Genomic DNA, 27,894 nt, shown 5'->3' with positions numbered 1-27,894 from the left:
GGGCGCGTCCCCGCCGCCGCCGCCGCCTCGCTCCTCCCGCCGCCCCGACCCTTGCACTGGGGCGCGCGCTCGCTTGCCTGCTTCCTGCCGCCGCCTCCGGGGCCATGGCGACCTGCCTGCGGCTGCGGAGCTGCCGGGCCCCGCGCCTCCCGCCCGCGCTCGCGGGCCGCGGCCTGCGCCCCGGCTGCCCCGCGCAGCCCCGCCGCTCTGCCGGGGGCCCGGCCGGCCTGTCCGCGGCGCTGCTGCGCTCCGAGAGCTTCGTGGGCGGCCGCTGGCTCCCGGCCGCCGCCGCCTTCCCCGTGCACGACCCGGCCAGCGGCGCCCAGCTGGGCTTGGTGGCCGACTGCGGGGTGCCCGAGACCCGCGCCGCGGTGCGCGCCGCCTACGAGGCTTTCTGCAGCTGGAGGGGCGTCTCGGCCAAGGTGAGCGCGCTCGGGGGCCCGGGCTTGCCCCATAGGGAAACCGGCCGCGTCGCTCCCCCCTCCCCGATGCGCCGGGCACGAAGTCGTAGAAAGGAGAGCAGAGGCGAGCCACGGGGAAGTTTGGAGCGTCAGCGTGGTCCCGACCGCGGTGCGGGGGGCTGGGGCCACGCGCCGCCCTCCAGCCTCTGGAAACGTCCTGCCTGGCAGATAGAAGCCGGAGGAGTAACATGAAATGAGCAGCGAGCCGAGGGTGGGGTGAGCAGGCCGAGGGGCCTGACCGTGGGCGGGGGGCCGGGAGGTGAGCTCAGGTGGCTCAGCCTGGGTCGTCGGGCGTGGTGCAGGAGGACCGTGCTCCAGGTTTCGGCCTGCGTGGAAGGGCGCTGCGCTAGCGGGCATCTCCTGGGCCTGCAGGTGGTCGTCTTCACACGACCTTCCCTCTCTACCTGTCCGTGTCCTTACCTTCTTCCTGTAAAGACGCTAGTCGTGTTGGGTGAAGACCCACCTGTATGACCTCGTTGAACCTTGGTAACCTCTTTCAAGACCCTGTTCTGAGATACCGGGGGCACAGCAGGGGGAGACACAATTCAGCCTGAGCATCAGGGTAGCTTCCCAGAGGACACGAGCTGCAATGATAAAGGCAGGGGAAGGGAATTCAGCTGGACCAAGATTCCCGAGTCAGGAGCGTGCCTGACCCATTTGTAGAGCAGCAAGGGGGTGGGGAGGCTCTGCAGGCGGGAGAGACAGGGGATGGCCTGCTGGATCCAGAGGGGAGCGTGGACTAGGTTTTACCTTGAGGGAGGTGGGGCACCGTCCCAGGGTTCGCACTCAGGTGATCGCATTTGGAAAGGGTACTGTAGGCACAGCACGAGAGGGAGGGGCGGTGGAGGCCCCTTAGGGGGCTGGTGGCAGTGACTGAGGCTTGAAGCAGGGCGGTCCTCGGAAGGGTCTGTTGTGACCGTGCAGGTAACTGGAGTCCCTGGCGGTGACAGGGTGTGAGAGAAAGAGGGGTCAGCCGGGACCCCAGGGTCTCTGGCCAGAATAGCGGGGCAGGAAGGAGTGACCACCAGCCGAGACGGGGAAGGGGGTGGGCAGGAGCTGGCGGTGTTGCAGGCGTCCGCAGCTCTTCTGCCCCCGTCTCTGCTCCGGTGGTCGTTTGAGCCCAGGGCTGGTGCCGGGACCGCTCACTGACACAGTCCCCGGGCGTTCACATCACCCACCTGACATCAGTGCCCTTGAACGTGAACGCGTGGCATCAGCTTGTCCTCCAGGAGCTCGGGCCTTCTCTCCTTCCTTCTTGGAAGGATCTCGGAGCGTTTTCCTGAGGAAGTAAGGGGCTCCGCCTTGCCTAGGAAGACAGGCCCACCTCTGCAGCTATGAGACGTGGGCTCCGATACGGCTTGTGTGGACACCGTGACCCTCCTCCCTTCTTGTCCCCAGGCCTGTGCCGTCCACCCCCGCCCTCAGCCGCTTTCTGCCCGCTTCCCTAGGCCTTCACATCCCGCCCGCCCACCCACCCGTGGCGGAGGTCGCGTTCACCTGTTGATTCTGCCGTTGGGCCCATCCCAGCGAGCTCACAGCCTCCCTATTCTCCCTTCTCTCAATAGCACAGGTCTTGCATTTCCTGTTGACATTTTTTTTTTGCCTCACAGCGTTCTTTTCACGTGTTTTAGGACCTCCCGTTTCCCACCTTGGGACCTCCTGGAGGAGCTCGGGGGAGAAGGGAGCTGGGTACTTACAGGCGCCTCGTAAGCCGGCGCGTTGGTTTCCTGGGGCCGCTGTAACGAATTACCACAAACTTCGTGACTTCGCACAACACAAATGCCCTTACGCTTCTGGAAGTCAGAAGCGCAAAATGTGTGGACAGGGCTGTGTTCCTTCTGGAAGCTCTAGGGGTTTCCTCACCTTTCCCGGCTTCTTGAGGCAGCCCCACACTCCAGCCTCTTTTTCTGCTACTACTTGGCCTTTGACCTTCCTGCCTCTCTCTTATAGCGACCTTGTGATTACATTGGGCCCACCTGGGAAATGCAGGCTACCCTCCTCACCTCGAGGTCCTTAACGTAATCGCACCTGCAAAATCTCTTTTGCCACGTAAGGTAACAGGTTGACAGGCTGCAGTGATTAGGGTGAGGCCGTCTCTGAGGGCCCTTACGGTGCCTGCCACATCTGAGTACTGTTCTTGGTGCTTAACAGGTGCTTCCTTTAGTCCTTTTGATGGCTCTATGAGGTAGATACTCAATCCTTGTTTTGGATGAGGAACCTGGCTGCGAGAGGCTCAGAGTTCACCATCCACCACTCACCCCTGCTCAGGTGGGGGTTCTGGGACTTGAGTCCCACGTGACTCCGTGCACCGTGAGCCTCCCTGCTGGAACCCTGCATGCTCACACAACTCCTCACAAAGGCCGTGGAAGTTTCTGGGAGCTGCCCCACAAGCCTGATGGTTCAAACAACAGAAACAGATTGGCTCAGTTCTGCGGGCTAGAAATCCAAAGTCAAGGCTGCTTCCTTCTTTTTTTTTTTTTTTTTTAACTTTTTAATGTTTGTTTATTTTGAGAGACAGAGTGAGAGTGAGGGAGGGACAGAGGGAGAGGAAGACCGAGAATCCCAAGCAGGCTCCAGGCTCTGAGCTGTCAGCACAGAACCCGGCACGGGGCTCGAACTCACGAACCATGAAATCATGACCTGAGCTTAAGTTGGATGCTTAACTGACTGAGTCACCCAGGCGCCCCTGCAACATGTCTGTTTTGGGCGGACCCCATTAGCCCGTAACCCAGGCTGCGCATACTGAGGATGGTTCGTCGCCTCCCCTGGCCCCCGGGGTTCGGCCTGGACATTGTGTTTTCTGCCACCAGCAGAATCCACTTTGTATTCCTGCAGTTCTTACGCCGTTTCCCGTTCTCCTCTCGTTCTCTCTCAGGCAGAGCATGTGCTTTACATCGAGCAGACCGTGTACTCAGATGTTTGATTGCTTTCTCCGAGCTAGGCCCCCTAGAACACAGTCTTTCCTCTCTCACCCAGAGGAAGTGCTGGCCTGTAGTCACCAGATTCCTACCTGGCAGAGCACAGGGCCAGCAGGAAACTGTACCTGTGTGCGGTGAAATTGTTCATATTTGCACTGTTCCACAGAAGCTGCTTTTCTCTTTCACGATTTATGACTCCGCATACGCCTCTACGTGCAACTTGAAATGGAATCTCATTACTTATCAAAGAGGGGCCTGCACACCTGAGACTAACATAACGTTATATGTGGATTATGCCTCCAAAAAGAAAGGTCAAGTTGTGTCTCCCCGAGAGTGAGGGGACACGGAAGGTTATTTTGTATGACTGTTGCTTTTATTTCCTCGGCCAGGAGAGGAGTTCATTACTTCGGAAATGGTACGACTTAATGATGCAAAACAAGGATGACCTTGCCAAGATCATTACAGCTGAAAGTGTAAGTTCAAGCTCCTAACTTGTTACCCTAAGAAAATGCCCTGGAATTCTCAGGCAAAAGCTTGGGAAAGCCTCTAACTTCAGGGCTGTTCTGCAGCTAAAGAAAATGGGAATTCTTCACCTAATGGTCAAATACCAACTAATCCTTTTTTTAAATGTTTATTTATTAAAAAAATCTTTTTTGATGTTTATTTATTTTTGAGATGGCGGGGGGTGAGGGGGGCTGTGGTGGAGGTGGGGAGTACAGACAGAGAGGGAGACACAGAATCCGAAGCAGGCTCCAGGCTCTGAGCTGTCAGCACAGAGCCCGATGTGGGGCTCGAACCCATGAGCCGTGAGATCATGAGCCAAAGTCAGATGCCTAACCAGCCACCCAGGCACCCCCACAGATACCAACTAATTCTTGTGCCCGGCACCAACTGTTGCTAATGAAGCCAGGCCCTCATCGTTGCTAGAACCATTTGTATGTTGCACGCTTGAGTAACACAGAGAAACATGGATGGAGCTAGGGAGTATTACACTAAGTGAGATAAATCAGTCCAAGAACGACTGGTACATTTTATGATTTCCTTCTATGTGGAATTTAAGAAACTGAACAAAGGAAAAGTAAAATGGACAAAAAGAGGTTCTTAAATACAGAGGACAAACTGTACTGAAGGTGGGAGGAGAGGTTATAGTGATAACCATAACACGTGAGAAATAGATTTTGAGTGAAACTATGTGAATAATGCTTTTTCACCGTTCCCAGTTGTTTCCATGTGATTGGTACGGTTGTTTTTTTTTTTCATGTTGTTTTTGTACGTTGAAAACGAGCCTGTAGCTTCTGGTAGCTGTAACAGTCATGTGACACCAGGGTCCCACCCTCGAGAAGATGTTAGGAGGAGAACAAAGGAGGAGACGCACTTGCCCGCATCTTGGATGCGAACAGGATTGTGGCTTGGGTGGGGCTCGTTGCTTTCTGTCACCGTTTGTAACTCTGCTTTCCAAGACTTCTGCTGGGGTCACCGAATTTCTCAACAACCACGTGGGTTTTGTGAGGGGCAGGAGACTCGTCTGCCGTGCATGCGGCCTGGAAGAATTTCCAGGCGCGGAGTCAGGCTTTTGTGGTTAGAAGGCAGTGAATGTGTCCTTTTCTTTTTTTAATTTTTTTTAAGTCTGTTTACTTACTTCGAAAGAGAGAGCACAAGTAGGGGAGGGGCAGAGAGGAGAGACCGAATACAAGCAGTCTCCGTGCTGTCAACACAGCACAAAGCCCAATGCGGGGCTTGAACCCGCGATCCCCTGAGATCATGACCTGAGCTGAGATCGGGAGTTGGACGTTTAACGGACCTTGCCACCCAGGCGCCTCTGAATGTGTCCTTTTCCGATCCGGTCCAGGGGAAGCCGCTGAAGGAGGCGCAGGGGGAAGTTGCCTATTCCGCCCTTTTCCTAGAGTGGTTTTCAGAGGAGGCCCGCCGCGTCTACGGAGATGTCATCTACACCCCCGCCAAGGAGAAGCGGGCGCTGGTCCTGAAGCAGCCCCTCGGGGTGGCCGCGGTCATCACGCCGGTAGGTGGACCGACGGGATGGGCAGGGGCCTGGGGTAGGAGACGCAGCGAGGGACAGCTCGCTCTTCCTCGGGGAGACGTGTGCTCCTGCCGGGGGCTGTCACCTGCCCTTGCTCCCTGATTCCCGGTGTGGGGTGGCGGCTGGGGAGGCCTGTTTCTAATGCCTGCAGAGGTGGGGGGACCCACGGCAGGACCCAATGGCTTTTCTGACATGGCTTAAAGGCTGTTTCATGGCAGCGGCTCTAGCACATCTGCAAAGGTCTTTTTTCCTAGAGGCAGGATGTGACACATTGAACGTGCTGTGGTTTGGGGACATTTTTATGCTGAGTTTATGGTTATCATCAACAGCCAAGTGTTTGCGTGCAGTGGGCCGGGTTCTGGAGGTGAAAAGGCTAAGAGATACAACATTGTGTCTGCCTGCACAGAGCCACAATACGCTGGTAGGGCACCCAGCCCTGTCTGGGCCACCAGAGGGCCTGCTGCCTGCCAGGCCTCTTGTGTCAGTTCACCTACAGTGCCCGCTGGTCCCGAGACCGCTTTCTTCCCTGGCTCAGCAGAGTCACAGGCTGACACCCCCCCTTACTGCCTAGACTGACTCCGTGTGACCCGGAACTAGACGTTCACAAGCTGTGTGACCTTGGGCAAGTTACTTAACTGCTCTGTCTCAATTTTGCCCAACGGATGTCCTCATTGTCCTCCAGGATAATAATACTGACCTCAGTGGGTGTTGATGAGGATTTAATTATAATTTAAAAGTGCTTAGAAGAGTGCCTGGCACAGAATCGGCACTATGCAAGTATTCGTCAAAATAAAATAGGGAGAGGTCTACAAATATAGATCTATAAATAGAAGGAAGTAATAAATCACCTGCCATTTGGAAAATTACCTTTGCTAATGTTTTCTCCTAGAGGGTCAGGCAAGTACAGCTTTCAGGCCTAACCCAGCCCTGCTGCCTGTGTTTGTGAATAAAGTTTTATTGGGACACAGCCACACCCATCCCTGCACGTACTGTCTGTGGCTGCCTTCACATTAGAACCACGGAGTACTTGGGGCGCCTGGGTGGCTCAGTCGGTTAAGCGTCCGACTTCAGCTCAGGTCACGATCTCGCGGTCCGTGGGTTCGAGCCTCACGTCGGGCTCTGGGCTGATGGCTCAGAGCCTGGAGCCTGCTTCCGATTCTGTGTCTCCCTCTCTCTCTGCCCCTCCCCCATTCATGCTGTCTCTCTCTGTCTCAAAAATAAATAAAAAAACGTTAAAAAAAAGGTTAAAAAAAAAAAAAAAAGAACCACGGAGTACTTGAGACAGAAACTGTACATCCCCCAGAGCCTAAATTTTTACGATCTGGGCCTTTACAGAAAAAGTTTGCCAACTCCTGGTGTGGATACTCTTGTACTGTTTTAAATTCTGAAAATGTTCCCTGTGTTGGCGAGCCTTTGTCCCGAGTCGCCCGGGAGGACGGGTGTCAGGTGTTCTGAGAGCTCACCTGTGCAGGAGGAGCGGGAGCACTGCTTTGGGAGTCCGTGTGTGCAATGGCATCTGTTGACTGACTTCCCGACCTGCCTGCCTTTGAACGACCGGGCGGTCCAGCGTCTCTCATCTCCTCTCTGCTCTTCTCACCCCAGTGGAATTTCCCCAGCGCCATGATCACCAGGAAGGTGGGGGCCGCCCTGGCCGCCGGCTGCACCGTGGTGGTGAAACCCGCCGAGCACACGCCCTTCTCCGCCCTGGCCCTGGCCGAGGTGAGCCTGTCCCCCGAGGTCGTACGGAGCTGACCAAGCCCAAGCAGCAGATTGAAAACCTGCCCCTTTAGCTGCATCTCATGCTGGATGGTGCTGGGTTTTAACTGACTAGCAGTTATTTTAAGTCTGACGTTTGAGAAAAAGCAACGATGGGGGACTTTCTGAACACCTGTGAACATCTGTACACATGTTTTAGGCTGCCCTAAAGATGCTCTCTGTCCGGGGCGCCTGGGTGGCTCAGTTGGTTAAGCATCCAACTCTTGGTTTTGGCTCAGGTCATGACCTTATGGTTCGTGGGTTTGAGCTCCGCATCGGGCTCCAGGCTGACAGTGCAGAGCCTGCTTGGGATTCTCTTTCTCTCTCTTTCTCTCTCTCTCTCTCTCCCTCTCCCTCTCCCTCTCTCTCCCTCTCCGCTCCCCCCACCCGTTCCTCCCCGACTTGTTCTCTCTCTCTCTCACTCAAAATAAATAAATAATTTTTTTTTTTAAAAAGGTGGGGGCACTTGGGTGGCTCAGTCGGTTAAGCATCTGACTCTTGATTCTGGCTCGTGTCACAATCTGGAGGTTCAGGCTCTGTGCTGGCAGGGCAGAGCCTGCTTGGGATTCTCTCCCTTTCCCTCCCCCTCTCCTTCTCCCCCTCTGCCCCTCTCCCCCTCTCCCCCTCTGTCTCTGCTCCTCCTCCACTTGTGCTGTCTCTCAAAATAAATAAATAAACTTTAAAAAGGTGTGGGGCTCCTGGGTGGCTCAGTTGGTTAAGCATCCAACTGCTGATTTGGGCTCAGGTCATGATCTCTCTGTTAGCGAGTTTGGGCCCCACATCAGGCTGTGCCCTGGCAGCTTGGAGCCTGCTTGGGATTCTGCCTCCTGTCTCCCTCTTTCTCAAAAATAAACAGACGTTAAAGAAAAGAATAAAAAATGGTATCTGTCCATCACTTGTATTAAGTCAGCAGGCATACGACTAAAATGTGGGCATTTCTCACATCCAAGGAACCTCTTATTACCTCTCCCTTCTCCAGTTCAATCAGCATCCCATCAGATCTCACCATTCTTCTGTTTAAAACCCTCCAGTGTCTTCTCCTGTCACTTGGAGTGAAGCACGACTTCTGCAGTGGCCTCCGAGGCCCTATAAGATGCCAGCCCCTAGCCCTAGTCCCCTTCCCCTCCCAGACCTTACCTGTCACTCTGGAGCCCCGTCCCCCTCTGCTCTAGCTACTGTGGCCCCTGCTGTGCCTGAGGCCACGCCACCCAGCTCACCCCGACTCAGCTCTCTCTCTGCACCTGCTTTTCCTCCTTCCAGCAGGTTCTTCCCCAGGCACGCCCAGGACTTGCTTCTTGCGATGTTACTCAAATGCCACCTTCTCAGGGAGGCTCCGCTGGCCACCCTGTTGGAGAATCACAGCGTTGCGCTCCTGATCCCCTTCTCTGCTTTATTCTTGTTCCCTGAGACGCCGTCCTCCTGCCACAGCCGGCATTTCACTCACCCCGGAACGGAAGTGAAGATGTAGAGGTGGGCACCTGCCAGAGCCTGGGACGGTGCCTGGATCCAGGAGGCACCGGGGACGTGCTTGTGGGAGGCAGGGCTCCCGTGCAGGGAGAGCCACTCGTGAGCATGACTGTCAGGATGTGGCCTCGTCACCCCCATCCCTCCTGGGCCGGGACCACCTCCCCCGGGGTCCCTGTGCTGCGGTCTCTTGCCCTGCGGTCAGAGGGAGGAGCTTCCCAAAGGCAGTGGCTGTTACCACATTACTGCGTTTGCCATTCGAGGCCCCTGGGACCCGCTGTGGCTCCAGACCCAGTGGCCAGAAGCTCCTATTCTTTAAGGGCGTCCCCCGCCAAGGGCACCTTATCTCAGAGACCAACAGGAAACATTAACTGAACGGGAGGCTTTTTTTCTAGATGAGCTGTTATAGTTTTCCTTGAAATAATCCTTAAATCTGTACGATGTGTGAACGTGAACCTTCTCATTAGGTTCCTCGGGCAAAGGTATAGGTAATGGCATGGTTCCTACAAATTATGGTGTTCGGGGCCGGTTCCTACAGCCAGTAGATCCGTCCTGCTTACGAAACTTATTCAGAAACACACATCTGTGTCGATTGGAAAGGCTCAGGACCACGTTTCTAAAAACCTCTATAAACTTCGTCCAGACACCTCGTCGGACTTGGATTGGGTCTCCTGGTGTCCTGTTAGGATGCACAGTCGTCTCTGGTCTTGTGAGGTTGGCGGCGGGCGGGGGGTGGGGTGCTGGTCAGTGCCGCCCGGTGTGTTAACTGGTTACGAGTTACAGAAATGGTGATCTTTGAATTCTTTCATTTGTTCTTTTTTTTTTTTTTAAGTAATCACACCCATCATGGGGCTCAAACTCACAACCTGGAGATCAAGAGTCACACACCCCCTGGACTGAGCCAGCTGGGTGCCCCTGAATTTTTCCATTTCATTTATTCACTAGAGCATTTCTGTAACGCATCCTCTCGTTATCTCCTGCTTGGTCACCCAGCGGTAAATTCACGTAGAAAAAGACCGCATACATGCCTGATTTCCTTCTTTCTGTTTACCAGTGTCTCAAATTAATAACCTATTCATTCCTACCATCTGCCGAAGTCACCAAGTCATCTTTTTTTAAGTATCGTGGATTTTAACGTATTTGATGAGTTTCGATCCCTTGCAAGTATTGTCCTTAATGAAGCTCAGGTTGTCACATTTTTGGTCGATGGCGGCCTCCTGGAGTCGGCTCCTGGGCGTTTGCACTGAACTCTTGTCGTCTCTGAGAGCTTCCTTCCTGGGCGGTTTTCAGAGTTTGTCCTTCACCCGTGGTCGGTTTACTTCTCCAGAAACTCCTGTCATCCACGTGGTCAGTCTCTTTTGTCACTCTCTTGTAACTTTTTTCATCGTCTCCGTAAACTTTTTTTTTTTTTTTAAGTTTACTCATTTATTTTGAGAGAGAGAGAGAGCACAAGTAGGGGAGGGCAGAGAGGGAGAGAGAGACATCGTTTCCCTAATCTTTAAGAATGTCTTCTTCTTGGGGCACCTGGGTGGTTCAGTTGGTTAAGCACTCGGCTTCAGCTCAGGTCAGAATCTCACGGTTCATGGGTTCAAGCCCCATGTCGGGCTCTGTGCTGACAGTTCAGAGCCTGGAGCCTGCTTTGGATTCTGTCTCTCCCCCTCTCTCTGCCCTTCTCCTCATTCTCTCTCTCTCTCTCTCCCTCTCTTGCAAAAATAAACACTAAAAGAAATTTTTTTTTTAAAGAATATCTTCTTCACCTTCTGTTTTCCATAAAGGGATTATCCATTAGGTTGTCCTTGAGTTCCTTCTGGTTTGCTTTTCATTTCTGAAATTAGTTTTTCCTTGTACGTCTAATTCTTTCCTGCGTTCCCTTACCTCATTTACAAAATTTCTCTAATTTTAATTTATGTTGCTGTTTGGTATCTTGTTACAATTAAAAAACTTTTTATTTCATAGTAAATTACAGGGTTTTTTTAATTTTTTTCCAACGTTTATTGATTTTTGAGAGACAGACAGTATGATCAGGGGAGGGGCAGAGAGAGAGGGAGACACAGAATCCCAAGCAGGCTCCAGACTCTGAGCTGTCAGCACACAGCCAGATGTGGCGCTCGAACCCACGAACCAGGAGATCATGACCTGAGCCGAAGTCAGACACTTCACCGACTGAGCCACCCAGGTGCACCAATAGCAAATCACAGTTTTAATCTGCTTGTGGGCACGTCTTTCTGGAATGCTCTTGTCAAAAAGGATGCTTTCTGTGCCTCATGTTTTTTTGTTTTTGTTTTTTTTTTCCTTTTAATAGCGTTGTATGGGATTTGGATATTTTGGTGAGCATTCACTCTATTTTTATATGAAGTTAGTTTTCCTAAACTTTTATTCTTTTTTTAAAGTTTATTTATTGGGGGGGGGGGGTGGGAGGGGCAGAGAGAGAGAGAGAGAGAGAGAGAGGGAAAGAGAGGATCCCAAGCTGACTCTGCACTATCAGCACAGAGCCCAACTCGGGGCTTGAACCCACGGACCCTGAGATCATGACCTGAGCCGAAGTTGGACACTTAACCAACTGAGCCTCCCAGGCGCCCCTGGTTTTCCTAAACTTTTAAAAGGAGGCCTGACTCTCTAACTCCATAGGGCACCTTTTGTTTTCTCTCGGAGGTTCCCTGGCTGCACTCCTTCCCGCTGTAAACTGGGCGTTCTCCCCCTTATCACACGCTCCGGGGGCCGTGCCCAGCACCCCCCCCCCCCGGGGCCCTTTGGTCTTCCCCCGCGCCCCTCTGTCCTCCCCCCCCCCCCCCCCGCCGTCCTCTGTGCGGAGTCTGTGGCCGGCACCTGCTGCTGCGCTGGGCAGTCACAGCGGCTGCTCTGGGGGCGCCTGCCCTGCGTTCCGCGAGCACCTGGGGGCCGCTTGGGCTCCTCCGTGGCCCGCCCGTCGCACGGCCTCCGTCCGCACCCACCGGTCGGGCCGGAGCAAGCCGCCAGGCTGTCGGTTCTCCCACAAGGCTGCGGGGCGGGTGCCCGGTGCTCGCGCAGCGAGGCGGGGGGGGGGGGAGGGGGGGCGCGGTTGTCCCGACTGCAGTCTTCGCGGCGGACGGCCGGGCAGTCGGACGTCGGACGGGTGAGCGCAGCGGCGCGGGAAACACGCCGACCGTCCTGCGCACGCCGCTGCCCATCTCGTCCCCGATACTTCGGTTTGGCCGTGTCGTTGCCCACGCTGGGTTTACGAGGGGACTCAGAGAGGGCGCAACACTCTGCTGTTCCCACCGTCTTCCCAGAATCCCCAGTCAGGTTCCTGCGGTGTTGACTGTTCAGGAGGTTCGGACGTGACGGTGATTCCTGCAACGGCTGACCCAAGGAGGGTCAGCGTGGAAGGAGCGCGGGGTCCGGGCCCGGGCGCTGGCGGGTCGGCGTGCTGGCTCCCTTCGGCCCTGGTGTGCGGCCCGGGCGTCGCCTCCCTGTCCTCGCCGCTGCCCCGCGAGGTCACCTGTGGGCGGCTCTGCCCCCTGCGCGCCTTCTACAGGTGAACCCCAAGCTTCTTGAACTCTCCTCCCATTTTTCAGGGAAGAAATCCAAGGGGCTTTTTTCGTTTTTGTTTTTTTTATTTTTGAAAACAGAAAGTGGCATGAAAAGTCATGCCGTAAAAGAGCTCAGTGTGTGACGACACATTCAATACCACCTTGGCATGAATAAGGATCTCATTTCAGGTCCAAATATATTCTTATTCTGTCCCCAAGGTCAATTTAGTATTTCCCCCAGTACGTTCTGGATCTAAACAGCTGTTTCTCTCTTCCCGGTTCCGGTTTGATCACGTGCTGCCCCCCGCCTGCCGTTTCTGTAGCTCGCGGACCAGGCTGCAATTCCTCCCGGCGTGTACAACGTCATTCCCTGCTCCAGAGCGAAGGCCAAGGAAGTAGGAGAAGCACTTTGTACTGACCCTCTGGTGTCCAAAATCTCCTTTACTGGCTCAACAGCTACCGGAAAGGTACGTGACTTAAGTGTCAGAGAAAACAGATGTCGTTCTCATATTTTCCTTGGAGACTGTGAAAATAGTTCATCGTTATCAATCTCTTAAGGAACATTCTCAGCAGAGTGTTGAAAGGTTTGTTGCATAAAGTAATGTCTGATCACCCTCTGGAGACATTTTGGATAGTGTCCCTTACTGTGAACCTGACCCAGGCTTCTGACCATACCGAGGGGTCGGCACAGCTGGAGCTCTCAGGATTTGTTGCCCGGGAAGTGGCTGAAATCTATCCGTTGTGTTTCCTCAGTTGTGAGATGCGCATTTCTTTCATGATCTGGAATAAAGTTTCCAGAAACATACAACTGATGGTGGAATGGAGGTCTTGGAATTGAACAAAAATTGTAGGTAGTAGAAAGGTCCTTACAGAAATAGAAAGGCCTTTTTGTTCGTTTCCTTAAAAAGCTTTACAGTTGTGCGTCGCTCTACAAATTTATACTGAGAGAATAATTGCAGTGTTATTCTTAACAGCAAGGAATTAGGAAGCTAAATTTCCAACAGATGGGGGCTAAATAGATTTATGAAACAGCCATGTGATGGAATAAAGGAATGTTCTAGGGGTGCCTGGTTGGCTTAGTTGAGCGTCTGACTTCAGGTCAGATCATGATCTCAGTTTGTGAGTTTGAGCCTCACATCGGGCTCGCTGCGGTCAGCCCAGAGCCTGCTTCAGATCCTCTGTCCCCCTCTCTCTCTCTCTGCCCCTCCCCTGCTTGCGCTCTCCCAAAAATAAATATTAAAAAAAAAGAATGTTCTAGAAACATGTACTAACATAAGAGAATCTTCATGTTATAGTGTTACACTAAAGGAATATGGTATAAAGTGCTACGAAAGTGTTAAGATGTTCCAGATATGTGGTTAATTGGGAAGATAAAGGTTACAAAACTATAAATCTACCATTGTTTTCTTTAAAAAAAAAGAGTAAGTACATATATATGAATTTGTGTGTGGGACCATATTCTGAATCAGTATACCTCAAAATTTTATCAGTGCTAAGCTATGGGCTATGGGATTCTGGGAGACTTTATTATCTTCCCTCTATTATGATTAAGCCAATTGTCCCGTAATTTTTTTTTAATTTTTTTAATTTCTTTTAACATTTATTTATTTTTGAGAGAGAGCGAGAGACAGAGTGTGAGTGGGGGAGGGGCAGAGAGAGGGAGACACAGAATCTGAAACAGGCTCCAGGCTCTGAGCTGTCAGCACAGAGCCCGATGCGGGGCTCAAACTCATGAGCAGTGAGATCATGACCTGACCCGAGGTGGGACACTTAACCTACTGAGCCACCCAGGTGCCCCACCACATAATTTTTTAATAGGTAATACACTTAGATGGTTCAAGAAGCCAGACGATGTAAACACGCTCACATTCAGAAGGCTCTCTCCTGCTCCTGACTCCCTCCCTTCTATAAGTAAATACTCTGTTTCTTGATACCTTCCTACTGTTTATCAAATAGAGATATGTGTTCTGTCTTATTTTTGAGAGAGAGAAAGAATGTGTGAGCACCAGCGGGAGAAGGGCAGAGAGAGAGAGAGGGAGAGAATCCCAAGAGAGAGAGAATCCCAATCAGGTTCTGCGCTGTCAGTGCAGAGCCTGATGCAGGGCTTGATCCCATGAACTGCAAGACCTGTGCCGAAACCAAGAGTCAGACACTCAACCGATTGAGCTGCCCAGGTGCCCCTAGAAATAGACGTTCTCATTTCCTCCTTTTCTTATACAGACCGTCATCCCACGTACACTACCGTGCGCCTGGCTTTTCCATTGCTGGGGAGTTGTGGGAAACAGAGGCTTACCGGTGCGGGTGGCTGGGTAGCTGCTCCTGCCTGGTGCTCACGGAGTCTGTGCTCTGTTGCAGATACTGCTGCACCACGCAGCTGGCTCTGTGAAGAGGGTCTCCATGGAGCTGGGCGGCCACGCCCCGTTCATCGTCTTCGACAGTGCCAACGTGGACCAGGCTGTCGCGGGAGCCATGGCATCCAAATTTAGGAACTCTGGACAGGTGAGTCCTGCGGCGATTTTCAGGGTGTGTGTGTGTGTGTGTGTGTGTGTGTGTGTGTGTGCGTTTCACAAAGATCTTACCACCTGACTCACCTCCTGGAAGGAAACTTGTAGGTTCCTTCCGTAATTCTTTGTTTACTCTTTGAGCACGTATTTCTTAAGGCCCTCTTTTTGCCAGTGACTGTTCTGGGCTCAGAGGGTCCAAATGGAAATAAGGTGTAACGAGGAATTTCATGAACAAATTTTTTTTTTTTTTAATCAAACTGTTCTCTTCCTACTCGTCAGTTATTCCCTCACCTTAGTTATTATCTTCAGTTTTCCCTCACCGGGCTTTTCTCTGCTGCACAGGTAAAGTCATCTCCTCAGACACAAAACAGCCTGAACAGCTGGGGTCTGAGGCCCACAGTCTTAAGGAAAAGAAAGTAGGAAAATGTTGAGATGGTTCTGGAAAAACTCAAAACCCTGCTGCCTGGGTCTCACTGTCCCTGAGGTGGAGGCGGCCTGACAGGCACACGGTACAGGTGCCCAGGGGGTGTCCAGGTTGCCATCGGAGTGGCGGCCCGAGTTCACACCTCCAAGGAAATCTCGGAATAACACATCTGGTGTGGACCTTCAAAGTGACCTGATACAAACCCTGCATTTTATAGATGAGGCAACGAAACTCTGGAGAGACTGTTTGACTTGAAGTCCTACGTCCCTGGGTCGTAGTGCCAGCCAGTACTGCTAAGGAGCTGGGACTGTGGACCAAGAGGCCTGTCTCCTGGTTTCTCTCCAGGCTGTTGCCAGAAACCTGGCTTCTTACAAAATACCCTTAAGCACTTTGTCTCAGAGTACCATCAATAAGTGGTTTTATTTTTTATTTTTTTTTAAGTTTATTTATTTATTTTGCAAGAGCTCATGTGAGTAGGGGAGGGGCAGAGAGAAAGAGGGAGAATCCCAAGCAGGCTTCATGTTGGCAGCATGGAGCCCGACTTGGGGCTCGATACCATGATCCATGAGATCATGACCTGAGCTGAAATCAAGAGTTAGACGCTCAATGGACCGAGCCACCCAGGTGCCCCGATAAGTGGTTTTAAATGCATTCCAGAGACAGAATAAAAACTCCCTGAAAGGTTATATTGTGGGGGAAAAAAGGTGAAATCTTGTATAATACTCTGTATCAAATAGTTTTCATCCTTGTGTTGACCTTTGGTAATTAATTTTTCCCCTTTCATATAACCTTAAATAGCTTGGTTGTTTCCGAAATACCTGTGTTTTCTTTTAGAAACATAAAATGCCAGTATGTGTAACCTTCAGAGTTATAAAGCTACAACTTTGAGGTATGTTGATTTAAGCCAGTAAAAATGCATAGGATGCAAAATTATCTATCTATATATAAGTAGTTTCTACTAGAAAAATACATGATTAAGAAAACATACAGGAAGAAATTCTATCAGTGATAACTGCAATTCCTATAATGTGGTTGTATTTTATAATTTTAAAATATTAGGTCTAATTAGGAAAAAATAAGCAAAGGTCTTTTCAATAATTTAGGTTGACATGGAAGTATGGCCATTTTCAAAATGTCAAATTCAGCCAAACCCTTAAATAGTTTAATAAGCTAGTAGATAGAAGTCAGTCTTTGACTGCCTTCCTTCCTGCTCCTGCTCTGTCACTGCAGCATCACTGTCTCTCATGGAGTTACTGTTTTTTTATGCTCCTTTTTTCTTCCTGTTTGTTTCATAATGGCTTACTTAACCCTTTGGAAAAAACTTGAGTCAGGTGGCTTTCTCTTTTTTGTCCAGATGTTTATACTTGCTTACTTGTTTAACCTCGAGGTGAGGCAGCTATAGACGAGGTTGGAGAAGAATGAGCACTTTGTGCATTCGTCTTCAGGGCCCCAACCACATGGGGAGGAATATGGCAGGTTGGACACAGGACAAAAGCCACTTGGGGAAGTGTTTTCACATTGAGTATCTGATAGCAACAGTGACACATTTATTGGTTGGGTCAGTAGCTTCTGACAAATGGTCTTGTGAATTTGGTTTGGGTTTTTTTTCTGTCCAGACTTGCGTTTGCTCAAACCGTTTCTTGGTGCAAAGGGGTATCCACGATTCCTTTGTGAAGAAATTTGCCGAGGCAATTAAAACGAACCTGCGTGTGGGTAATGGATTTGAGGAGAGAACTACTCAAGGCCCATTAATTGATGAAAAGGCGGTAGAAAAGGTAAGTTCATTTGCTTTTCTGTTAAATTTCATGGTTTCAGTGTCAAGAGCTTTAACTAGCAAAAAACACTTTAGTAAGATGCCCAGCAAGGCTGTTTTGGAAACAATGGAGAAATCAGAAATAAGTGAATTTCTGCCCATTTGCATGAATTAAATAAATGATATCATCTGGCTTATAAGCTTTTCTGGCTCTGTCATTACACTGAGCACTCGTGAGATGTCACTTTATTTTTAATGTTTATTTTTGAGAAAGAGAGAGAGAGAGAACACATGCACGCACATGTTGGGGAGAGGCAGAGAGAGAGGGAGACACAGAATCCGAAGCAGGCTCCAGGATCCAAGTTGTCAGCACAGAGCCCAACACGGGGCTCAGACTCGAACCATGAGATCTGATGGCGGACGCTTAACCGACTGAGCCACCCAGGCGCCCCGAGCTCTGTTACTTTAGATCTCCTACTGCCCTCCCTAAATTTTCTCTGATAGTGGTGATCATTCTATCTCTGGCTGCCTCAGGAATTAGGATCTTGAAAGACAAAGTTCTTTAAATTTTTGAACAGCTAAAAGGAAAGGAAGACTGGTTTTATTTTTGAAATCATGGGTGTTTCAGCTGAAATGCTGGCTTCCATTGACAACAAAATGCCCTTCAGAAGAATCCTTGGCAAAAGCATCTGGTAGGGAGATGCAGAGGAACAGAAGCCACACCCAGTATTTACAAATGCCAGGAGAGAGAGACTGCTTTTAGGAAGGATCTGTTTGTTCAAAGAAAGTCACGGTCTAGATAGATCACTAGCTGGGCAAGAGTTCTGCCCTTGGTGTTTTAAAACATAATCTCCTGTTTTAAAACATAATCCTTTCAAATAAAGAAGATGTACTACGTATATACAATGGCACATTACTCAGCCATAAAAAAAAAAAAAAAGAATGAAATCTTGCCATTTGCAACAAACAACATGGATGGATCTAGAGGGTATAACATGAAGTGAAGTAAGTCAGTCGGGAAAGACAAATACCATAAGATGTCAACCATATGTGGAATTTAAGAAAAAAAAAAAAAAAGAAATGACTCAAGAAAAATCAGACTTTTAACCACAGAGAACACACTGGTGGTCACCAGAGGGGGAAAGAGGTGGGTGAAATAGGTGATGGGGATTTAGGAGTACACCGATCATGATGAACACTGGGTGATGTCTGGAACCGTTGAATCACTGTATTATATACCAGAAACTACTAGAACGTGGTATGTTAATGACCCTGGAATTAAATAAATAAGGGGGGAAAGCCTTATCCTTTTTAGAGTTACTTACAAGGAACTTTCTTGTGATACGAACATCCAGTATGCTCTTTAGATAAGTCTCTATTAATAGAAAGGATTTTAATGGAATAATTTAAGTTGGACAGAAAATGGAGGCTGGAGATTGATGTGCAGGGAAGAAAGGAGGTGGCCCAAAGACCCACGTCTGTTGCCTCACCCAGCGGGAGCCAAAGGAAGCACTGAGGTTTGACAGAGCTCTGATAACTGTCTAGTGATTGCCTTGGCATTGCCCTAGTAGAGAACATGCGTTAAAGTGTATGTTGGTACCACCTGCATTTTTGATGTGACTTTGGACCCTGTGCCTTGATTGCCAGTGGAGGCAATTTGGGTCTGAACTAGCTGTGGCTCGAGGGACAGAGTGCTGGTTCTTAACCCGCCCTGTGCCTTTCACACCTGCAGATGCCAGAGTCCTTCCCGAGGAGACGGGGTGTGAGTAGGGCCTCAGCACTGAGAGTTTTTCAAGTGCCCCCACTGTTTTTAATTTGCCAGCCTGGGAGACCACTGTCCTAGAGATTTTGGTGTTCCTGCCAAAGTGAAGGTGCAACCATTGGCCTCTAGAGGGCGCTGTGTCCCAGGACTTCGAACAAGGAAGGTGAAGGATGTTTTTCAGAGTTTAGTAGAAAACCTCTCGTCTGCAAAAATCCATTGTGCCTGCTTTAGTATACCCACAGTCACAGGGTAAATTTGGGTGGGGGGGACACTGCACATGACATCTAACATGACCAGAAAAGGGCAGACCATATTCTCTCTGGGGGCAAAGAGGTGGCCCTTGTTAAATATAATTAGTTTTCGAGCTATAAATCGTGGAAGGTAAGCCATGACGGCTAATGGGGTTTGTTGCAGACAGTGGACTCTGAGAGCATGGTAGGGGGCGAGGGATTAAAAAGGGCGGTTCTGGAGGGTGGAGTGTGCCCCAGCCAGTATTTACCTTTCCTGAAATCCCGTGGCATATTCTGCCAAGAATAAGAGTCCTCCCCTGGGAGGTCTCCGGGGACCAAAGGTTGTGGAGAACTTCTGGAAGGAGGAATGGATGGTGCTAATACAAAAGTCAAAGCAGACAAAGCATTCCCAGGGGAAGCCTGTAGGGGAAGTGGGTGCCATTTTTTAGGATGGAACTTTCTAGAAGTGGGTAGGGTAGGAATGGGAGCAGGGGAAACATGGCGCCAACTAATTACATTTTGTACAGTTTTCTGGGCCGTCCCTACACCATTGCACCTCGCAGCCACCACCAGGAGAGTGTAGGCATTTGCTCTGGGCAGGAGGTGAGCTACGGCTCCAACCTCAGTTGGCGTGCCTTTGCCCTCTGGGGACAGGGGTGTCCCTAACGTGAAGCCTGCCAAGTCAAAATAAACCTGAGCTTGCCGTTGTCCCCTTGTTCAGGGGAGAGACCGGAAATTGTAAAGGCCACCCACGTCACCCAGCCAGTCCTTCACGAGGAAGGTGAACAGCCAGGGTTTGGAGCAAACCCTCAGCAATGAGAGGAACACCTGACCCTCAAGGAAGCAGATAAGTCTGGGAACAGAAAGGAATTTTCTGAGGATCTCATAGCGTCATCCGTGTGCTTCTGAGAAGATAGCGCATCTACAAAACAAAAGCAGGTCCTGTGAAAATTGAGGCAGTGAGAACAAGAGAGTTTTCAGAAATTAAACACATGATGGTCAAATTTTTTTAAAACATCGGTAGATGAAGATGGAAGGCAGAACCAAGGAGAATTTAAAGCAAAAGATAAAGAGATGAGGGGCACCTGGCTGGTTCAGTCTGTACAGCATGTGACTTGATTTTGGGGTCATGAGTTTGAGCCCCATGTTGGGTGTAGAGATTACTTGATAAATACAAGTTGTTTTTTTTTTTAAAGACAAATGAAAAATATGACAAATTTGAAAAGAAATCAGAATTAATCTGAGGTGAGAGGCATATCCATTTTAGCTACAGGAACTCTAGAACAGACATGGAAGAAGTAGCATTATCAAAAAAATGAGAAATGAAAACTCAGAGCCAGGGGAAAATGATTCTTCGGATGGAAAGACTTTACCAACTGCCAAGTGGAAGGAAAGCAGAAAGCCCAGACCCATTCTGCTAGAACAGTGGAGTGTCAGGAACATAGAAGATCCTAAAAGCTTCCAGAGATGGGGGAAAGCTACCTGCCAAGGAGCGAGAACTATTTTTGAAGCGCTTTTCAACAACACTAGAAATAGAGACGTGTACTTAGTGTTCTGAAGGAAAATTGGATGACAATTCCACCACCAACCAACACAAGGTAAAAACATCAGACATGGCAGGCAGCTCTTCCTGCCCATGGGTCCTGTCCCCATGCTTTCAAAAACTACCTTTTTTGCACCCCCCCAAAAAAAACGAAACAAAAACAAAACCATGAGACACGCAGTGTCAGGAAACTCAGGAAGCACACCATTTTCAGTGCACCTTTTTCAAAATGACCACTTGAGAAGAATATATTAGAACAAAGTGAAAGTGAAGAGGACAGTATGGCACCCAAGAACCTGGAGCCAACTCAAGAGTGTGAGAACAGAGGCGCCTGGGGGGCTCAGTCAGTTAAGCATCCGCGTCTTGGTTTTGGCTCAGGTATAACCTCACGAGCCTTACGTTGGGCTCTGTGCTGACAGTGCAGACCCTGCTTAGGAGCCAGTCACTCTCTCTCACTCTCTCTCTCTACCATCCCTCGCTCTCCTTCTCTCAAAAGAAATAAAGTTAAAAAACAAAAACAAAAAAGAGTGCAAAGAACAAATGTCAGGGCAACTTCAGGGTGCCGGGCCCAGAAGGACATCAGGTCATATCAGACCCTTCAACAAATGGTAGAATGGAACAGCGGAAAAACAAAGAGCAGGGGAAGGCGGCATTGCACCTGCCACATGCCCTCCTCCTGCCTCTGCGTCTCCACGTATTTGGTTCTTTCTACCTAGAAGGCATGAGGGCACCTCGTTCTCAACCTATTTTTTTAAGAAAAAAAATGAAGAAAAGCAGTTTTCTGCAGATTTAACATTCTAAGAGATTGTATCCTCTCCAGCATATCTTCAAGCCCGCTGTCCCGGGCTCCTCCTCTTCTCCTCACGCAGGTAGAGAAACACGTGAATGACGCAGTGTCCAAAGGCGCCACTGTTGTGACAGGCGGGAAGCGACACCAACTTGGAAAAAACTTCTTTGAGCCCACACTGCTCAGCAACGTCACCAGGGACATGCTCTGCTCTCACGAAGAGACGTTTGGGCCTCTGGCACCAGTTATCAAGTAAGACCACCCAGCGGGTGGATTGGGGAAGGAGGACACCAAGAAAGGAACGCGGTTCGAGTGCCGTTTCAAGGCCCTGGGGCTGGGACGGGGGGCTGCAGAGGCAGGGCTGTGTAGTGTCAGCAGAAGAACTCCCATTCATGGTTCTAAAATAATTTGTTTTTATCATTGCCTATGCAGAGCACAGAATTCAGCAGCTTCTTTACTTTGCCTCCTGACTTTTGTGTTTTCTGCTGAAATCATTTTTCTTCTCCTCGGAGCACATCCTCAAAGAGCTCTTTCGAGGGAGTTAGGGAAATGCACTTGCTGCGCTCTTAGGTGATGTTTTGTCTCACGTTCAAAAGTCAGTAATAACCTGGATAAGCTTCTAGGTTCAACGCTGTATCATTTCTCTGTCTCCTTATTTCTGGAGTCGTTACTGAGAAAGTTGGTGTCTGGTTCTTGTTTCTTTGAAAAGGATCTAGTTTTTCTTTTTTGGAGACTATGAAGATTTCTCATGGTCTCTGACGTTAAGTTCTACCGGTGAGGCACGTCGTGAGCGTCTTCACGCTGCGGTCCTAATGTCTTCCTTGAATATCTAAGGTGTGTGTCTGGTCCCGGGAAATCGCTGGTCACTGTTTCTCCAGCAGGTTTTTCTCTCCCCTCCATTCGTTCCGTAACGGCCTCTAGGAGGTCTGTGATAGAGACACGTCCGCGTCACCCCGCTCCCCTTCGCTCTGTTCATCGTACCTCCTCATCCGTTCCCGACACCTTCGGGGACATCCCCTCCCTGCCACCTGCCCGCTGAGCCATCCATTCCTGAGATACATACACTGTGCCACCCAGCCCACCCACCGTGTTCCTTCAGTTACTGTCATCCACGCTATCTCCACTTCTTTGTTCTTCCCCATAATGGAGTCTCCCCACTTCCTCATTCTCCCTTGTTTTGCTGTGGATGCTTATCCGTTTCCTACATCTTTTTCTGTCCCACTGTTGCTGCCCCCTGGCTTGTAGATCATTCTGTTATCCTTCTCCGTCTCCTCCAGAGAGATGGCTGGCTCCTGCTGCCAGCAGATCTCTGAATTTAAGAACTGGGGTGCTCAGACCCCTTTGCCCCGGAAGAATGCTTCTCAAATCTTGTTCTGGAAAGAAAGGGATAAAGCTGGAAGGGGCCACAAGGGGCTTTGGTTTCTCTGCTGTTCATCTCAGGGAGGAGTGCACGCACACAGAGCCCTGGCGCCCCCCCCCCTCCCCCGGGCTTCCTGGGGACAGCTTGCTTCTAAAGTGGTTGCCGATTGTTACAAAGTCTCGGTAGGCAGCAAGAGCAGTGATCCTTTTTGAAGGCATTTGGTTTGACGTTCCGAGTCGCCGCTGTTCCCTGTGGCCAGCCTGCTTGCCTCTCATTCTCGCCAGAGAGGAACCGTGTGTGTTGAGCAGCGGGGCTCTTTGCTCCTGTGCTCGGCCCTGGGGTCTCTGCAGATCTCTCGACTTACCCCGTGCCATTATTCGGGAAACAAATCAGGAGACCAGAGAGCCGGTTTTCTTTGCCCTCTCCCCTACGGATTTTGCTGACAACCCCTTTAACTCTGGCAGGTTCGACACAGAGGAGGAGGCTGTGGCGATCGCTAATGCAGCTGACGTCGGGCTGGCAGGTAGGCGCTCCTGGCTCCGTGGGAATCAGAACCACTCCTGGAACCGATGCTGGCGTTTGCCTTTTAAACATCCCCTGGGTTTTGAGTCAGAAATGCCATTGTAGCGTGTGTTCTGCTGCTTTTTGGGGCACGAGCGGGTCTGTGCAAGGTCACGGCCTCCTGTCTGGTCCTTCCCACATTTGGGAGCTCCTGGTGAGAGCTGGGGGGCAGCTTGTGGGTGGAGAAGCGCACACCCCAAAATTCCCACGTTCTCGGAGGCTTGATGCCTGGAAGGTCACGTCTTTTTCTTCCACTCCGCCTGACTCCTGGCGGCCTGAGCTAGACCGAGGGGAGCCGCAGGGACCCTGGAAGTAGCAATGACCGTGCGTGCAGACGGAGCCTGAGTGGCCACCGTCCTTTTAGTTCGGAGATGGTCAGGGTGGCCACGGGACGTATCCCACTGCCAGACACCAGCGTATGCACATAAATGCACTGGCAAATCTGCATTTAGCATCCGCATTGAGGCGAGCGCGCTGAGGAAGATACAAAGACACAGATACACGGTTGCTCGGTAGCAGCTTCCCCTCCGGGGGTGAGCGAAGTACGCGGAACCGGAGGAAGGCCACGCACACTGGGGAGGCCCTTCCCCCAGCTGTCTGTGCAGACCTGTCACGAGGCTGCAGTAGGACGTGTGCCCGAGTGCCTCGGTGACACTGCGCCCGGCGCGCCTCTCGTCCCTTCTTCCCAACAGGATGCGGGGAGAGGAGGCTGCAGCCTGCACTAGGCCATCCGTGTTAGGCAGAGATGGGAGGAGAGAGATTCTGGGCCCCGGGGGCCACGGGGGTTCAGTTCGGAAAGGGTGGTGGTGATGGGCGTGATGAAAGGAAACGCTGAAAAGGACTAGACAGAGGTCGCCTGTGGCATCCTCTGCTTTAGACGCGATGTCTGTAACGACTGTATAAGCCGCGTGTGCCCTTTCTTCCCCTGACAGGTTATTTTTACTCTCAAGACCCAGCCCAGATCTGGAGAGTGGCGGAGCGGCTGGAAGTGGGCATGGTGGGCGTGAACGAGGGACTGATCTCCTCTGTGGAGTGTCCTTTCGGCGGGGTGAAGCAGTCTGGCCTCGGGAGAGAGGGGTCCAAGTACGGCATCGACGAGTACCTAGAGCTCAAATACGTGTGCTTCGGGGGCTTGTAGGACTCGTCAGTGCTTTAAAAAATAAAGAAAGGAAGCTGACGTGCACATACGGGGACATGCCATCCATTATTCTAGGTGAACTTCTAGGTTAGTGGAATTAGGGATTTTTCAAACTCCTCCAATACTCATGATCTTAAGCACAGGTGAGCCCCACCCCTCCCCTTACCTAACGAGGGACCAGCAGATGCCACACGTCTGGGACGCAGACTCCCCAAGAACCAGCAGTGCGTGTACAGAGCGAAGCCCTGGGACTCCACCAAGAGCTGGGTGTCCCGTCCCAGAGGCTCATCACTGCCTGGGCCGTGACCCCGCCATCTCCCCTGTGGCTCTGAGCTCACACCAGAGAGGGCTGCCCAGAGGACCCCTGAGCATGAGGACAGGCCGGGCAGAGGTGGGCCCACCGTCCCTGTCAATCTCCTGGCTCAGCTCTACACACCCGTGCCGTGTATTCCTAAATGTTGCCACAGAGACTGAATTGATCATTTTTAAGACTTCGAAGTAGCACAGAATCTCCTGTGTTTCTGTGAGGAAAGAAAGAACACGCCTCTCTTTTTCTGGACCTTTTTTCTTAAGCTTATTTTTCAGTAATCTCTACACCCAGCATGGGGCTCAAACTCACGACCCCAAGATCAAGAGTCACGTGCTCCACTGACTGAGCCGGCCAGGCGCCCCGGGACCGTTTCAGTTAAAGCTTCATCATCCTAAATTTACTACTTAAAGATCATGCTCTCATCTCCATCCTGCTTTCCATTCCATTTTGTCTCCTTGAGGAAGTCAGCCTAGGCAGAAAGCAGAGAGCAGCAGAGGCAGCTGGGAGAAGGGAAGGCACAAAGGCGTGGCCCGGCAGCCCTTGGGGGGTGGGGGGGAGCTTAGTTCCCGTAGATGCGCCATTCGGCAGTCCGTCCCTCATGCAGAGGAGAGATGGTGTATGTGGCTTGCTTAGTTCAATGGGAGATTGCGAGGCCAACAGAAACCGAAATGTTTGCAAAAAAAGAAAGAAAGAAATTCGGTGCCAGTAAAGGGGCCATTATTCTTAGTAGCGGCAGAACCCCTCCCTGCCCCCCAATCCAGCTGTGGCTTTGCAAGGTGAGGAAGGCTGGGGCCCGCCTGCACTCCTACCCAAGACTGAGCAGCTGTCGCCCGCAGCCTGCCCTTCCCGTCCTCACCCCAAGAGCAAGCAGCCTCCCCACAGTGATCCCGAGAGGAAAATGAATTTCCATAATTGCCAGTCCGCCTAATGGAAGAGGTGTGAGGCCTTGAAATTCAGGCACGTCTTCTCCAGTAAGTTTTTACAGCTCATCATTTGTAACAAAAATGATGCTGTGTCTCCTTTCACTTGGAAAGAGGAGCTCTGATTAAGAAAATTCTAGGTCTTTCTGGACATGTCTCCCATGCATATGGATACACTGAGGAAAAGGAATAAAGGCTGTTCCTGGCTGTACAGGCAGAGAGGAAGCTCTTTACCTTCCTACTCTCTATGTGCAAAATCCACTGACGCTCTGTGGGTATTCTGGGTAGTGGAAGGAAAAAGTAGTTCCTACCCCTCCCCCCATTTCCACCCTGTGACTTAGCATTTGTCCCTCCGCCACGGGGGAGCCTTGGGTAAGTCACTAGCGGTCCAGAATGCCCATGGGGACGGAGGAACTTAGAGCCGGTGCTGGAGCTCCCTTGACTTAGCCTGCCTCACTCCAGCCACATCCCGATACCCACAGGAGGAAGGACCAGAAATCTGCCTCCTGGTGACATGCCTCCCCCAGGCCCTGTCAAGAGTCACATACACAGCATATTGACAGCTTATTTCTACCTTTTGTTTTTATAATTTGGGGCTTGTTTTATCTAACATTCTAATTAGGATTTGGGCGTGTCCATCTGTTTTCTGTTAATAAAATTCCTGTAATGTTATTTGTTAGAAGTCAGGAACACGGATGCTTGGAGGTGTTGAGAGAATACGCTCAAAGTTACATGCGTCACTTTGCAAAACCAGTGGATCCCTTGGCTGGGTGGCAGATCGGAGTTTTCTTGTATATTTGGCTCACCAGGTACATAAATTCAGGTTCAGAGACTCATTGCGATATCTTTGATTAATTTTGTAATTAAAATAATTTGGGAAAGAAATAGGTTGCTGTTTAGTAAAACTGTTCTGGGTTGTGGGAAGAAAGAAAAGTGTCTTTCAGGGTTTGTTTTTCAATAACATGAGCATGTGTGGCCAGGAGTTGGCCAACTACAGCTCACAAGCCAAATGTGGCCTGCCACCTGTTTCTGTACAACCCGGAGCTGAGGATGGTGTTTGTATTTCCAAGTGACTGGGGCGGGGGGGGGGGGGGGGGGATCAAAAGGATAGTATTTCACGACACAAAATCATGTGGAGATTCAGATTTTGGATTCCATCCATAAAACTCTATTGAAACACAGCCACGCCCATTCATTTCACATTGGGTCCATGGCCACTTTGTGAGCAGAGCTGAATACTGGCGCCACAGCCAGTGTGGCCTGCAAAGCCTACGTCATTTACTCCGACTCTTTACAGAACACGTTGGCCGTCCCCTCGTCTAGAGATCCTGAGCCTGAGGGAGATACTGATCTTCCTGCGTTTACCAGGCATTCTCTTATTTTATTGAACACGTGTGTAAGAAGCACTTTTCTGGGCATCGCTCCAACGAGTTCTCACCAAGAATTTGCCGGCAATTATCGCGTGACTCAGGTGAAATTATCCAGATAACACAAGTCTGGTGGCCTAGAGAAAAGTCCTCAGTTTCCTTTCCCCAGCTAGGCAAGGATTCTCATTGCAACGGCCTATCTTCATCTGTTGTATTTACCCCTTTGAGTGGCTTTCAAACACGATTTTAGGCCACGTGTTGTGTCTTTTTTTCCCTTATTCTCATGGAAAGACTCCGTGAAAAGAGATCAGAAGCACAATGCAAAGAAATCTATTTTATTGGTAACTTACTAACTTTCGATTGTGGCATGTGACTGCCTTCTCAGAAGGCTGGAGCCCGGGATTTTAATTATTCATGTGCAGCTATGTGAGACAGCATTTTACTTGAATAATAGTTATGTGGTGATTTGTGTGTGTGTGTGCCATATGTGTGTATGTTTAATTAATAAATGTTGCATTAACAGAATTTCCTGTTTCTGCGTTAGGGTCTCTGGTGGTGGTGTTTTTTTTTTCTTCCTTGCTGGTTCGTTTTCAGTTTACATTGGATATTATTAGACCAGTTCAGATATGTATGAAGACGCTTAGCAGACTACACCATCCCAAGCCTGCTGCTTTGGCATAAAGATTATTGTGAGCTGAAGATGCCCTGGAGAAGCAGATGCCGGAAAAGCTCTCTGCCTTCCCCCTATTTTCTTAAAAGCCGGACCTAAGTTTTCAAAGGTGCCCCATCCTCTAGGAAGGACTGAGGTTGGTCTCTGGAGACGACTCAAGACCCGGTCAGCCTGGAGAGGGCACCAAAGGAATCTATATAACAGATTTTCCCAACTGGCCTTTATCTCCCAACTGGCCTTGAAAGCCTACGACTGCTTCCCTCTGTCCTGCCAATTCTCTGCACACTGATCGTTCTTTGTTGAAGGTGCTCTGTAAGCCAAAGGGTTGAGCCGCCTCTCTGTTCCTCATTCTCCCCCGTGTCTCCCGTGCTTGCATGAGGCATGCCTGTTCATCAACTTCTGTGTGCTTCTCCCTTGTTC

At 50.6% G+C, this 27,894-nt stretch overlaps 3 protein-coding genes across 4 annotated transcripts in view; 1 reads left to right on the top strand and 2 right to left on the bottom strand.

Annotated features, from left to right (window-relative positions):
• The window catches only part of GPLD1 (glycosylphosphatidylinositol specific phospholipase D1), a 68,670-nt gene extending 66,784 nt beyond the window's left edge, over nt 1–1,886 (bottom strand). Inside the window, exons 1-3 of the mRNA XM_019830144.3 lie at nt 1,640–1,886; nt 1,212–1,398; nt 925–1,045 (exon numbers count right to left, since the gene is read on the bottom strand). The gene's annotated coding sequence lies outside the window, so the exon portion shown is untranslated. The remainder of the gene's footprint in view (nt 1–924; nt 1,046–1,211; nt 1,399–1,639) is intronic.
• ALDH5A1 (aldehyde dehydrogenase 5 family member A1) lies at nt 60–27,329 on the top strand. 2 transcript variants are annotated; one of them, XM_003985776.6, is made up of 10 exons: nt 62–422; nt 3,769–3,852; nt 5,229–5,399; nt 7,020–7,136; nt 12,469–12,612; nt 14,501–14,644; nt 16,690–16,848; nt 21,231–21,400; nt 22,973–23,031; nt 24,002–27,329. In XM_003985776.6, the coding sequence occupies exons 1-10, from the start codon at nt 105–107 to the stop codon at nt 24,205–24,207; spliced, it is 1,572 nt and encodes a 523-aa protein (XP_003985825.4). In that variant the 5' UTR covers nt 62–104; the 3' UTR covers nt 24,208–27,329. The 2 variants fall into 2 exon arrangements, with proteins under 2 accessions (XP_023109387.2, XP_003985825.4); XM_023253619.2 differs by lacking the exon at nt 7,020–7,136 and having other exon boundaries at nt 60–422.
• Nucleotides 27,124–27,894, bottom strand: part of KIAA0319 (KIAA0319 ortholog) — a 61,485-nt gene continuing 60,714 nt past the window's right edge. Inside the window, 1 exon segment of the mRNA XM_045057056.1 lies at nt 27,124–27,894. The gene's annotated coding sequence lies outside the window, so the exon portion shown is untranslated.

The sequence above is a fragment of the Felis catus genome, chromosome B2 (assembly GCF_018350175.1).
Source record: "Felis catus isolate Fca126 chromosome B2, F.catus_Fca126_mat1.0, whole genome shotgun sequence".
NCBI classification, from domain to species: Eukaryota; Metazoa; Chordata; class Mammalia; order Carnivora; family Felidae; genus Felis; species Felis catus.
Note: the sequence above shows the minus strand (reverse complement) of the source record. Positions and strands in the feature narration are given on the sequence as shown.